General features: G+C 46.3%; 2 protein-coding genes across 3 annotated transcripts in view; one reads left to right on the plus strand and one right to left on the minus strand.

Annotated features, from left to right (window-relative positions):
• The window catches only part of ALS2CL (ALS2 C-terminal like), a 32,026-nt gene extending 30,388 nt beyond the window's left edge, over nucleotides 1–1,638 (plus strand). The window contains exons 24-25 of the mRNA XM_062505731.1: nucleotides 284–380; nucleotides 648–1,638. Of these exons, the coding sequence (XP_062361715.1) occupies nucleotides 284–380; nucleotides 648–710 (160 nt within the window). The 3' untranslated portion in view covers nucleotides 711–1,638. The remainder of the gene's footprint in view (nucleotides 1–283; nucleotides 381–647) is intronic.
• Nucleotides 1,639–2,871: 1,233 nt separating this feature from the next.
• JMJD4 (jumonji domain containing 4) lies at nucleotides 2,872–11,071 on the minus strand. Of its 2 annotated transcripts, none has more exons than XM_062493177.1 (6): nucleotides 10,028–11,071; nucleotides 9,311–9,476; nucleotides 8,043–8,168; nucleotides 6,236–6,503; nucleotides 4,467–4,568; nucleotides 2,872–3,636 (listed from the first exon to the last, which is right to left on the minus strand). In XM_062493177.1, the coding sequence occupies exons 1-6, from the start codon at nucleotides 10,284–10,286 to the stop codon at nucleotides 3,328–3,330; spliced, it is 1,230 nt and encodes a 409-aa protein (XP_062349161.1). In that variant the 5' UTR covers nucleotides 10,287–11,071; the 3' UTR covers nucleotides 2,872–3,327. The 2 variants fall into 2 exon arrangements, with proteins under 2 accessions (XP_062349161.1, XP_062349151.1); XM_062493167.1 differs by having other exon boundaries at nucleotides 2,872–3,639; nucleotides 4,422–4,568.
• Nucleotides 11,072–14,395: the final 3,324 nt, after the last annotated feature.

Raw genomic sequence — 14,395 nt, forward strand, 5'->3', positions numbered from 1 at the left:
GAATTGTTCCCAGTTGGAACCACTGGGAAAAAATTGGGATAATGGGAGATCCTTGCCCATGGATCATCCTGAAGGAGCTTCCCAGCCCCAAACCCTCTGGAATTCCGGAATTCTGAGATCCCAGATCCCTCCTGGAATCCGTCTCCAGCAATCACCTCTGGAATTCCAGAGTTTTTCTCCTCGTCTCCAAAATCCCAAGCCCCACCACGTGCCCAGAGATTTTTTTTTTCCTCCCCTGGATTTTGGGATTGTTTTTTTTTTTGTTTTTTTTTTTTTTCCTTAGGATCCAACATCTGGGAGCTGAAATCCATCTGATCCGGGATTTGATGGATCCCACCAACCAGGGTGGAATGTTGGACTTCCTGCTGACGGCGCTGGAGGTAAGGGAACCTTTACCAGGAATTCCAGCACGGCCTGAGCAGCAAAATTCCTGTTTTTCTGGAGTGGAATTTTTGAGAATTTTTTTTTTCCCTTGCCAGGCTGGGAAAAAAAACAAAAAACTTATCCTTCATTTCAGATGGATTGGATTTTGTTGGAATTATCCTCGGGATCAGCGGGGATTGTCTGGAGTTTGATCCCAGAATTCTGTAATTTTCCCCTGATTTTCCCCTGATTTTTCCCTAATTTTTGCTCTGTTCCCTCCTCAGTCGTGCTATGAACACATCCAGAGGATCCGGCTCCACCCAAAGGAAAGCTCCCACAGCTCCTGATCCATAGGGAAAATCCTCATTTTCCCAATTTTTCTTCGGACCAAATCTCACTGGAAAAAGCTGGAATTTTATCCTGGCTGCCTTTTTAATGGGAAGAATTCCTCCCCCAGCCGAGGTTTTCCTGATCCCAAACACACTGGAGAAAGGCTGGAATTTCCATCTCCAACCTTTGGGAATTTTTTTCCAAGCAGAGTTTTTTTAATTTATTTTTTTAATTTTTTTTTTCTTTTTTGAGTTTTATCTCCTTTTCCAGAAAAAAATCCCAGGAGAAAAAAAAAAAATCTTCTTTTCCTGCTCTCGATTTTTTTTTTTTTTTTTTTTTTGCACTGAAGAATTCCCAGAAAAAAGAAAGAATTTCTTTGGGAAACATCGATTTCGGATGGGATTTCTTGGAATGGCTCATCCCAAAGCTCCTCAAAATTCCTGGAATTAGAGGAGGTTTTTCCCACCACTCCTTTTCCCATTTTTTCCCAACTCAGGACTTTTCCCATTGCATTTGCAAGCTGCTATTCCCAAATTTCCTGATTTTTCCCATGCTCCGAATTTTTTTTTTTTTTTTTAATTTCTCCTTGGGAAACCTCAGGGATAATCCTGCACTGCTTTGGAATTCCAGGGGGGTTGGAAAAAACATGGATTTATCCTGGATTTTGGGAAATTCTGGGAAAACAAACAGAAAATATGGAATAGAAACTCCAATCCCAGCTGGCTGTGTGCCCTGAGCTGGAATTTCCCTTTGGGAAAAGAATCTTTGGGATATTCCCAATGGATATTTGGGATGTTGTTCCCAGCATTCCAAAATCATTTAATAATAGCCCAAAATATCTCATTTTTGACAGTTTTTATCCCTATTTTTAAGTTTTTTTCTGGATTTTTTTTTCCTTATCCAGGAAAAGAAACTCCCCAGGCTTTTTCTGGCTGTTTTTTTTCCCAAGTTTTTCTGATTTTTCTAAATTAAGGAAAGTGGATCCTCGATATTTTTGGGGGTGAAAAAAAATTGCAAGTCCAAATCTTTCAAAAAATGGGATTTTTGTCATTTTTCTCAGGAATCTTTTTTTGTTTTTCCCAGGAATTTTTTTTTTCCTTATCCAGGTGACTCCCAGAAAACAACCCCCCCCCCCCCCCGAGTTTTTCTCCTCCCATTTTCCCCAAATTTTATCCTGTAATAAATTAACAGATTATTTGCAATAATTAATATATTACCCAGAGAATCCTACTGTAAGTTTGCCAGGAATTTTTATTTAAATAAAACTCTTGGAATTTTGAAGAAATTCCAGGCTCCACGTGCTCCTTATTCCAACCTTTGTCATCTTCAGGAATCTGGGAATTTTCTAAATTAAGGAGAAGCAGCTCTTTGATATTTTTATGAATAAAGAAAAACTGCAAAAAAATTCCTCCTGGAAAAGGACATGCAAAGTGCAGCAAGGGTAAAAATTCCAAGGAATTCTCTGGAAAACGAGGATTTTCAGTTGGACTTGCTAAAACTTCCAAAATTCCAAGTTTTTCTTGGCTTTTGCTCCAGGAAGGATTCAAGTGAGGCCTGGAGGTAACAGTGTGCAGCCATTTGTGCTTCCAGGATTTTGATTTTTCCAAGGAAAAGCAGGAGGGGGATGTTCCAGTGGGAATATTTGGTGGCCTTCCAGGTGGGAATTGTGCTGTGGAACCATGCAGGAAATGCTGGATCTGATTTTTCCCGGAGGGAATTCTGGGCCTTGGGATGGAGCATAGAATTGTGGGAGCACATTCCCATTCCTGCTTTTTATTGGGATGAGTCAAGGCTCGGAATTTAATTAATTTAAATTAATCCTGAGCGTCTCGGCTTTGGGAACGTCACTTTGGAAGACATGGAATCAACATTCCCAAATGCAGGCTCCAGCTCAGGCATTCAGGAATTCCGTGGAATTCGCCAACTGGAATTCCCAAAAAAACCCCATGGGAAATCTCAGCTGGACCTGGAAGAGGTTTTAACCAGAGCTGAGCTTTTAAGCACAGGGGATTTTCTTCATTCCACTTTCAGCCTTGATCCATAGGGAATTCTTTCCCTGAGTGCCTGCTCTTAATCCTAAAAAAAATTGGGATTTTCCTTCAGCTGGGATTGTTCTCTCCTGATTCCTCCAAACTGCTCGGAACTTCGGGAATGTTCTCCCTCCTCCTGCTGGACTAAAGCTCTTGTCCCAAGTTTGTTTCCTCCAAACCCTTTGGAAAAAACCTTGGAAAAGCAGGAATTCCGAGCAGGGCCGTGTCCATCTCCAATCCAGCTGCTGGCTCCAGCTCAGGCTTCCATGGAAGCGTTACCAGCTGGAATTCCCCCCAAAAAAAAGGATGGAAAACCTGAGCTGGACCTGTAAAGGAGAGGTTTTAACAAAGCTGAGCTTAAGCACAGGGATTTTGCTTCATTCCACTTCCAGCCTTGATCCATAGGGAATTCTTTCCCTGAGTGCCTGCTCTTAATCCTAAAAAAAAATTTGGGATTTTCCTTCAGCTGGGATTGCTTTTCCCCCAATTCCTCCAAACTGCTCAGAACTTCGGGAATGTTCTCCCTCCTCCTGCTGGACTAAAGCTCTTGTCCCAAGTTGGTTTCCTCCAAACCCTTTGGAAAAAACCTTGGAAAAGCAGGAATTCAGAGCAGGGCCGTGTCGATGGCCGACTCCAGGTGCTGGAGCAGAGCCTCCGGAGAAGGAGAGAGGGAGCTCAGATCCAGCTTCCGGAAATCCTCGTTAGCGCTCAACGAGCTCAGCACCTTCACCGTCCTCTTGAGGTCGAAGACGGCGTGCAGCATTCCCAAGGTGGAAATGGCGGCTTTGGAATTGTTCTGGGATGAGGATTCCTCATCCAGGCCCTTCTCCAAGATGGAAATCCGGTTTTCCGCGATGACTTTGAGGAAGTTGTAGAATTCCTTGTAGTCGATGCCCGTGCAGGATTTCATGATCAGCTAGAGGGGGAAAACGGAACTGGAATGGGAATGACGGCGGGGAAAAATCCCGGAAAAATCCCCCAAGTTGATTTTATGAAGCTGGGAATTCTCTGGGATCACAAATAATTCCATTTAATGATTTTTTTTACCCGTAATTACCTCTGGATCCGAAGGCACCACGTTGTTTTCCCCCAATATTAATGGTGGGAATTTTCCCAAATATTAATAATTTTTGGAAGGAAATCAACCCAAGGAGAGGGAACAGCTTCCAGAAATAAACTTGGAATTTACCTCATCCCGAAGATTCTGGAAGGAATCCCACCTATCTTCTTCCTCATGGAATTTTGCTTGGATTATTATTATGGTTTTGGGTTCTTTCCCAGCTCCAGGGCTAGGGCAGCCACAGCTTGGCTGGGAATTCCATCCCAGCTGGGAATTCCTTCCCAAAATCCCACTGAAATTAAGTGGGAAGCCATTCCCTGTGTCCTGCCATTCCATGCCTTATCCAAAATCCCTCTCCAGCTTTTCTGGAGCTCCTTTAGGCTCTGCAAGGGGCTCTGAGGCTTCCCCTTGGAATTTTGAACATTCCCAGCTCTCTTTATCCTGGAATTTTCCAGCTTTCCAACCAGGACACAACCAACAAACCGAAGCGACTCCCAAACTTTTACCGGGAATACCTCCCAACAAAACAAAGCCGTCCCCAACTCCTATTCCCTTATCGACCACCGCAGTTCCGCCGTGAGAAAAACCTGATTTCCAATAATCCCGGAATTCCTGGATAATCCGGGATCGGGCTGTACCTGGCATTGGAGGTGCCAGTCATCCATGGGATCTTTCCATTGGCCGATTTCCCGCTGGACGGCCGCCAGCTCATCCTGCAGGAAGCACCACATGAGGGCCACGTTGCAGCCGTTGACCCAGTTGTGGTTGATGGAAATGGTGTCTTCCTGGGGGAAAAATTCGGGATAACCCAGGGATAATTAGTGATTGATAATGAATTAATTAGTTTATCAGGAATTTGGATGATCCGAAAGTCGGATTCCCGATAAAACAGCGGCATCAAAATCCTGAAAAATTCAACCCCAAATGTCCCGAATTCCTGGAACGCAGCCGTGTTGTGGTTGATGGGAATGGTGCCTTCCTAAGGGAAAAATTCAGGATAACCAACGGATAATTAATGATTAGTCACCAGTTAACTTATTCGTAATAATGATATGGAAGTTGCTGCTCCAAAAATCGGCTTCCCGAGAAAACAATGGAGTCCCTGGCATCAAAATCCTGAAAAATTCAACCCCAAATGTCCCAAATTCCTGGAATGCAGCCATGTTGTGCTTGATGGGAATGGTGTTTTCCCGGTGGGAAAAATGTGGGATAACCCACAGATAATTCATGATTAATAATTAATTAATATATTAGGAATGATAATATGGAAGTTGCTGCTCTGAAAATCAGATTCCCAAGAAAAGAACAGCAACACTGGCGTCAAAATCCTGAAAAATCCAACCCCAAATGTCCCAAATTCCTGGAACGCAGCCGTGTTGTGGTTGATGGGAATGGTGTCTTCCAAAGGGAAAAATTCGGGATAACCAACGGATAATTAATGATTAGTCACTAATTAATTTAATCAGAGTAATAAGAAGAAATTTGCTGCTCCAAAAATCGGATTCCGGAGAAAACTATGGATTCACTGGCATTAAAATCCTGAAAAATTCCTTTTTCAATGCCTGAACAACCCCAAGTGTCCCCATTCCTGACCTCCAAAAGGTGGGAGAAGATGACAGGAATTTTGGAACGGAATCCTATGGAATCATTTGTTCATTGGCCGTGACTCAAATAAAATTCCCAGAATTAACAATCCCACCCTGGCTCTGGCTCATCCAGGATCCCATTCCTGAGGGACTGGAAGCATTTTCTGACAAAAGAGCAGGAAAAGGCGATCCAGGGCAAGTTTTTTTTCCCCATGGAATATTCTCTGAAATTCCAGTGCCCCAAGGAGTTTTTGATGGTTTTAGCATCTCAGAATTCCAGAATGATTTGGGATGGAAGGGATCTTAAGCGTCATCCCATTCCATGGGCAGGGACACTTCCCACTATCCCAGGGAATTCCAAGCTGGAATTCCTCCTTCCTGGGAAGGATTTCCATCCTTTTCCTTTTTCCTGAGATCTTCCTCCTCCTCACCTCAATTCTAAGCCATGGAATTCCTGGAATGCTTTGGGTGGGGAAGGACTTTAAGGATTATCCCATTTCCCACTATCCCAGGGAATTCCAAGCTGGTATTCCTTCTTCCTGGGAAGGATTTCCATCCTTTCCCCTTCCTTTATCCCAGGATCTTCCTCCTCCTCACCCCAATTCTAAGACATGGAATTCCTGGAATGGTTTGGTTGGGAAAGGATCGTCCCATTTCCCACTAGCCCAGGGTTCTCCAAGCCTCATCCAAGCTATCCTTGAACACTTCCAGGCTCTCTGGGAAAACCATTCCAGCGCCTCCATTCCTTCCCGACATCACCCAGGAGAACAAACGGCTCAGATCCCAATCCCAAAATCCCCATCTCCATCCCGACAAAACCTTTGGGATCCCCCCCTTCAGTGATCCAAGAGGATCCGTTCCCTCACCAGGTTATAAACCTGGTGGTGCCATCCGCTGGGAACGAAGACGATCTCTCCCGATTCCTGGATAATTTCCAGAGGGGGTTGGCTCTGGCTGTAGCGCGGATAAATCCTCTTATCCCGGAGATCCGGAGCCGTCACGTCAAAGGGGAGATTGCCGTGGCGATCCTTCAGGAATTCCTCCTGTCCCGCGGGATACAGGAGCCACCTCTTCCTGCCGCACACGTTGGCAGACCAGCTGTAGGAGCGGAACACGTCGGCGTGGAACGGAGTCCTGGCAAAAATCAGGGACGGCCGGGAATCAATCCCGGAAAATTCCAGAGGGGATTTGAGTCGTTGAGAGGGTGAGGTGCTGATCCCGTAATTTCCTCGTGGGGTTTTGGTGGGATTAAGGAGATTTGGATGTTAAAAAACAATTATATCGACACCGATCCCAAAAATCCTCATGGGATTTTGGTGGGATTAAGGAGATTTGGCTGCTATAAAGTAATTATGTGGACACCGATCCCATAATTTCCTCATGGGATTTTGGAGGGATTAGGGAGATTTGGCTGTTAAGAAGCAATTATGTGGATACCGATCCCAAAATTCCTCATGGGATTTTGGTGGGATTAAGAACATTTGATTGTTAAGAAGTAATTATATGGACACCAATCCCAAAATTCCACATGGGATTTTGGTGGGATTAAGGAGATTTGGTTGTTAAAAAGTAATTATACAGATACCAATCCCAAAATTCCTCATGGGATTTTGACTGGATAATGAACTTTTGGCTATTAATGACCAATTATATAATTCCAATCACAAATTTCCTCATGGAATTTTGTTTGGATTATGGATTTTTTGGCTATTTAGAAATCACTGTAACCATACAGATCCCGAAAATCCCCATGGAATTTTGGTTGAATCATGGAATTCTGGCTCTTAAAAGGCAACTGTATCCATAATGATCCCAAAATTCCTCATGGAATTTTGGTTGGATTATGGACTTTAGCCCATTAAAAAGCCATTCTATGATACCAATCCCAAATTTCCTCATGGGATTTTGCTGGGATTAAGGAGATTTGGCTGTTAAGAAGTAATTACGTGGATACTGATCCCAAAATTCCTCATGGGATTTTGGTGGTTTATGGAGATTTGGATATTAAAAAGCAATTATATGGATACTGATCCTGAAATTCCTCATGGAATTTTGATTGGATGATGGACTTTTGGCTATTAAAAAGCAAATTATCTGGATATCGATCCCGAAATTCCTCATGGGAATTTGGTTGGATGATGGAAGTTCATCTGGTAAAAAGCCATGCTATCCAGCCTGACCCCATCCCTCCTTTTCCTCCTGGAATTCTGATGGGATTGTGTAGTTTGAGTCATTGAAAAGCCACTGTATCCATCCCAATCCCAGAATTCCTCATGGAATTCTGGCTGAATAATGAAGTGTTTCATATCCCCTGTGCTTCTCCTCTTGAATTTATCCTAAAAATCCCAAAAGGGCAGGGAATTCCGATAGAAATATCCCAAATACAGCTTGAGAACCAACACTGGGCTGGAATTTTCACCTGGATTTTTTCCCATAGAAGAAAAACACTGGAGTTATCCCTGCCATTCCAGGCTCCTGCACATTCCCAAGGAAATCTCTCATCTCCCAGGTAAATTTTTTTTTTTTGGGGGGGGGCACAATTTGGGATTTTCCCATTTCCCTCCCACCCAGAACCAACTGGGACACCAGGAGACTTGCCTGGTTATCCTGAGGGATCATTTCCTGGGATATTCAGCTGGAAAAGAAGGAATTTTTGTGGGATGAGAGCCTTACCAGGATCCCTTGGGTCCCATGTAGACGAAGCGGAAATCATCCACGGCCACAGCATCCCAATACTCGTTGAGCCAATCCGAGGAAAAATACACGGGAGTGGTGTAAACATCCTGCTCTGGGAAAGCTCTGGAAAACACAAAACACTTGGAAAAGCAGCTCGGGAAAACGGGATATTCCCCCAGATCCAGTGGGAAGAGCAAAGTGGATCCTTTAGGGTGGAATTCATCCCTATTTTTCACAATCCCAGCCTGTTCCCAGCCGGCCTTGGACACTTCCAGGGATTCAGGGGCAGCCCCTCTTCATTCCCACAGGGAAAATTCCATCCCAAGGTTCTCTTCCAGCTGGAGAAGGAAAGGCAGAGCAGGGGGAAGGGAACCTGAAGGAGTGGGAATGTTCCCAGAAAAGCCAACGGGTACGAAAGGATCCCAAATCCAACACGCCCATGGAATAATCCCAATCCCAACCCCAATCTATCTTTGACTGGAGAAGTTGTTCCAGTCCCATTTTCCTTCGGGAGAAAACATGGAATGCTTTGAGTGGGAAGGGATTTAAGGATCATGCAATTCCATGGCCAAGGACACTTCCCACTGTCCCAAGGTGCTCCAAGCTGGCCTTGGACACTTCCAGGGATCCAGGGGCAGCCACAAATCTCTGGGAATTCCATCCCAGCCCCTCCCAGCCTCCCAGCCAAGAATTCCTTCCCACACTGAGTTTAAATGGATCTCGAGCCCGGAATAAAAGCTGGGAATTAGGCTGAGGGAATGACAGCAGCCTGGAATGTCGGGGACTTGAGAAATTCTCAGCTCTCTTTGGAGCTGGAGGCCAAGGCTTTGGAATCCCTCTGGGATCCCTCAGGGAACGTTGGAATATTTTTCCTCTGTGCTGACGCTGAGCTCGTCTGCTTTGCCTCAAAACCCCGGTTGGGAAACTCAAAATCATGGAATCCTGGGATTTTTGGGATCTTAAAGAATATCCAGTTGCAACCCCGTGCCAGGGACACCTCCCACCATCCCAGGCTGCTCCAAACCGGCCTGGGGCATTCCAGGGATCCAGGAGCAGCCACAGCTCCTCTGGGAATTCCATCCCAGCCAGCAATTCCTTCCCAAATTAAGCGGGAAGCCATTCCCTGTGTCCTGTCATCCCATCTGCCTTATCCCAAACCCCTCTCCAGCTCTCCTGGAGCCCCTTTAGGCCCTGAGGATTGCTTGGATCCTTCCCTTCTCCAGGGGAACATTCCCAGTGCTGGAGCTTTGGGAACGAGCCCTGACCTGCTCAGGTGCCAGTCCTTGAGGTAGAGGCAGCCGCGGGAGGAGCGATGGCCGTTCCTGATGTATTCCCGCCAGTATTCCACAAATTCCTTGAAGGGCAGCTGCTCCTTGGGGTTGGAATTGTATTCCTTGACATCACAGTTGGCAACGGGCACCACGGCTTCTCCTGGAATCACAAACCCCTCAGGAATTCTCCTCGGGAATGAGGAGGAATCAAATCACCTCCCTCAAGCTCATCCCTGTGGAATTCTGCGCCCCAAAAATTCCAAAGGAGCCATCCCAATCCAAAAATCATCACTGCAGGGAAACACGATCCAGGAATTTCATACTTCTCGGGAATTCTCTTCAGGAATGAGGAGGAATCAAATCACCTCCCTCAAGCTCATCCCCGTGGAATTGGAATTCTGTTTTTTTTTAGTGATTTTATCCCGAAAATTCAATCTTAAAAACTTGCATCCTTTAGGATTTGGAATAATTAAATTACCCAAGATTTTAAATTTGTTTAAATATAAATACGGAATAAATCCAGCTTGGAATCTGCAATCCAGACTGTGAATAAATGGGGGGGGGGGGGGGGGGGGGTGGAAATCCATGTATTAATTAGGAACAAAGCTCGGAATTTCGGATTTTTTACCTATTTTATCCTGAAAAATCAGTCCAAAAAAACTGCATACTTTAGGATTTGGAATCAGGCAGGGGAAAAATTCCGGGACTTACCAAACTTGTGCAGGAGGTGCTCAAAGTTTGGTTTCCCATCCCACGTCACCCACGTTTTCCTGCTGCCCCAATCCTCGGTGAACTTGGCTGAGAAAATGCAGGGATGGTTGGGAATGAGGTAATCCCGGAAAAAATCCGAGTAAGTGAAGGAATCAGCTCTGTCAATAAAATCCACGTGGCCCCCGGGAAGAGCACTTGGAGCAGAATTCCCAAAATCCCGGAAAAAAGCGGTGGAACTGGCAAAGGTTGCTCTGTCCATGCAGGCTGGGAAAAAAAAAAAAAAAAAAAAATCCTGGCTGAGCAAAGACAGTTTGAAGCAGGTGTTATCCCAAAAAAAACCCCAAAAATAAAAAAAAAAAAACCCAAAACAAAAAAACAAACCAACAACCTCAAACCAACCTGGTAAAAAAAAAAAAAAAAGGGATTTGAGGGTTTAAAGCTGTGGGAAATCACGGGAAAATTGAGGGGAAATCACGGGAAAATTGAGGGGAATCACGGGAAAATTGAAGGGGAAATCACAGGAAAACTGGGGGAAAATCACGGGAAAATTGAGGGAAAGTCACGGGGAAATTGAAGGGAAATCACGGGGAAATTGAGGAGTGGTGCAGGTTTGTTGGGATAATTGGGATTTTCCATGTTTTCTAGAGCTGGGAAATCACCCTCTGGATGCTTTTCCCTCTTGCCAGAGCTGATTCCATCCTAAAAGAGCAGGAAAAGAAAATTTCAGTGGGGTAATCCCAAAAAAGAATTAATTAGGGCTGGAGGGAAAGAAATTCCTGAAATATTTGGGAAAGTGTGGAGTGCCCTGGGATCATCGCTTTGTTCCAGGTCTGGCACCTCCCACATTCCCGCAGAGCTTTTCCCAAGGATTTGGAGCAACCCCAGGATAAAAATAGGAAAAAAAGGGAAAAAAAGGAAAAAGGTGAAGAAACGACTGAGAGGGAATAAAGCAAAAAGGCTGCAGAGATCGGATTTGGGAGACACTGAGGGAAAAGGGGATTTAGGGAATTCCATGAGGGAATTCCTCCCTCAGAGATCTCCAGAGGAGTATTAGAATTAAGGGATTTCCATGAGGGAATTCCTCCCTCAGAGATCTCCAGGGGAGTATTGGAATTAAGGGATTTCCATGAGGGAATTCCTCCCTCAGAGATCTCCAGGGGAGTATTGGAATTAAGGGATATCCATGAGAGAATTAAGGGATTTCCATGAGGGAATTCCCTTCAGGGAGGCCGCCGGTGCTGGGGCGGGGGAGAACCCGGACCCCACAGCGCGTCGCACACGCCATCCCCGCCTCGCTCTCCCGTCCCACCCGCGCTGCCCGCAGGAACCGCGAGCGCCCCGAGGGAGCCACACTCACCCCCGGGCCCCGCGGGGCAGCCCCTGGTGCGAATGGCGGCGGCGGCGGTGACAGCGAGGGGCTATGGCGGGCGGCACCGGAACCTCTGCATCGGGCGGGCGGGGGCCGGGGGGGAGCGAAAAGGGGAGCGCAGCGGCGCGGAGCTCAGCCAATGGGAGCGCAGAGCTGCGAGGGGCTCAGCCAATGGGAATGCGCGGGGGGCGCAGGCGCGGAGCGGGATCGGTGGTGCAGTGAGGGAGGTGCGTGAGGGGCCCGGGGGGGTTCGAGGTGGAGCCTGGGGGTTGGAAATGGAGCTGGGGGGTCACGGACTGGGGTTTGGGAGGGCTCGGACCGAGACCGGGGAGGGTTTCGAACCTGGATCTGGCAGGTCCAACCGGGGCTGAGGTGTGCTCGAACCGGGCCTTAGGGAGGGCTCGAACCGGGGGCTGGGTTGGACTGAGAAGCGGAGCAGGGAATGTATGGATAGGGAAGGGATTGAGGGGGATCTCCAGTAAATTCCTGGATAACACCGGGCTGTGTGGAAGTGTGGCCATTGAGGGGCTGGAGAATTCCTGGGGGAGCTGGGAATGTTCATCCTGGAGAAAAGGGGGATGGGGGGGAACCACGCTGTGGTTCTGCACAATTCCCTCACAGGAGGGTGTGGACAATTTGGGATCTCCTCCTAGGGAACAGGGACAGGAGGAGAGGGAGGGTTAGGTTGGATCTGGGGACAATTCCTTCCTGGAAAGGCACTGGAAAGGGAGGTTTGGAGTGCCCATCCCCGGAGGTGTCCCAGGAACTGCTGGATGTGGCACTCAGGGCACAACTTGGACTCGGTGATCCCAGAGATCTTTCCCAGACTCGGTGATTTTAGGATTCTCGGGATGCAGGAGCCGCTTTTCCCAGCTCCATTCCTCCCGCACGGCCTCCAGCCCCTCCCTCAGCCCTGCCCAAACTCTCCAGCTGAATTTAGGAACTCCGGAAGAGGAATTTCCTGGGCTTTAATCCCAAACTCCTCAGGATTTTCTGGGAAGCAATTAACTCCCAGTTCCGGCACATCTGAGGGAGGCTCAGGTTGGAAACCAGCAGGAATTTCCTCATGGAAAGGGTGGTGAGGCCTTGGGAGTGCCCAGGGGGGTTTGCAGTGCCCATCCCTGGAGGAGTCCGAGGAATTCCTGGATGTGGCGCTCAGGGATCGGGCACAGCTTGGATTTGATGGCCTTGGAGAGCTTTTCCAAGCTCAGTGATCCTGGAATTCTGTGGTTCTGGAATTCCAAAGTTCTGGAGGAGCCTGGCGCTGCAGTGAAGGAGACAAAATGGGGTTTTGGCTGTTGTCCTGTGGATTTCCCCAGTGGGATTGGGAAAAATGGGGAATTTTCTGGGACTGGGGAAAGATCCATCCAGTGCCTGAAGGGAGAGGGATTTGGGATGAGGCCGCAGGGAAGGAAAAGGGAAGATTTGGGTGGGATGTTGGGATGGAATTCCCAGATTTCCTGTGGCTGCCCCTGGATCCCTGGAAATGTCCCAGGGCAATTTGGATCCACCTGGGAGGTGTCATCCCATGGGATAATGGGATCATCCTTAAGGTCCCTTCCCAACCCCAAAATTCTCTGGAATTCTCTCTTTGGGGTGAGGAGGAGGAAAATGGGAATAAGGAAAAAGATGGAAATCCCTGGCAGGAGGGAGGAATTCCAGTTTGGGAATGATGGAATGAGGTCAGGCCTGGATGTTTCATGTCTTGGAGAATCCTAAATTTAGGATTTGTGGATTTATTAATCCTGGAATTGAGTTTTAATTAAAAATAAAATTAAAAAAAGAGAGGCGGAGTGACAGGATAAGATTTATAAACTCGTTTGTTGAAGGGTGGTGGCTCCAAGAATTTGGTTCCCAAATTTATTTCTGGGAATGAAGCAAAGCTGTGGAATTCTCAGCTGTGCAGGAGGGGAGGGAAAAAAAAAAGAAAAAAAAAAAAAAACAGAAAAAAAAAAAAACCCCACACAAACCAGAATAAATTAAAAAAATGAAAAAAGAAAAAATGCTGGAATGTTCTGGCCATCATTCCCAAAGTCAGCTGGGAAAAATTTGGGAATTCAGTGGTGATGGGAACATCAGCCAGGGGCGCTCGGAGCTCCTCCTCCCTAATTAACTAATTAATTAATTAATTAACTAACAATTAATTAATTAGTGCTGCTCCCAGTTAATTGGATGAGCTCAGAGGTGAATCAGCTCCGTTTTTATGGAAGCACACCCTGGATGATGTTCCAGGGAAAAAAATTCCTGGAAAAGCAAAAAAAAAAAAAAAATTCCCCGTGACGCCGCTGGGGGGGAGGGGAAATCCACACGTGGATGGAATTCCAGGATTTTGGGGCAGAGGTGGCCAAAAATCCAGTTATTTTCTGGAGAAAAATAAATAAATAAATAAAAAAAAAACCACGTGGATAATGGGAGAGTCCGGATCTGATCTGGGAACAAACTGGGAAGAAAGCGAAGGAATTTCTTGTGGAATATTTGGGATAGTGGAAGGTGTCCCTGCCCGTGGCAGCTTAACGATCTTTTCCCAAAGCGTTCCCGAATTCTAGTCCCGAAATCTGGAATAGCTCAGGGAAAATTCCCATCCCCAATGGAGAAATTCCGATTTCCAAAATCCCGGATAGTTCTGCATCCCGATTTCCAATGGAAAAAAATTCTGGTTTCCAATGGGAAAATTCCAATTTCCAATGGAAAATTCCCATTCCCGAAACCTGGGATAGCTCTGGATTCCAATTTCCAATTAAAAAATTCCGATTTCTAAAATCCGGGATAATTCTGGACTCCGACTTCCAGTGGAAAAATTCCAATTCCCAAAATCCAGGATAGCTCTGGATTCCAGTTTCCAATGGAAAATTCCAACTTCCAGTGGAAAAAACTCCCAATTTCCAATGAAAAATTCCAGTTCCCAAAATCCGGGATACCTCTGGATTCTAATTTCCAGTGGAGAAATTCCAGTTTCCAATGGAAAAAAATTCAGTTTCTAGTGGAAAATTCCGATTCCC

This window comes from Cinclus cinclus, chromosome 1, assembly GCF_963662255.1.
Source record: "Cinclus cinclus chromosome 1, bCinCin1.1, whole genome shotgun sequence".
Classification (NCBI taxonomy): domain Eukaryota; kingdom Metazoa; phylum Chordata; class Aves; order Passeriformes; family Cinclidae; genus Cinclus; species Cinclus cinclus.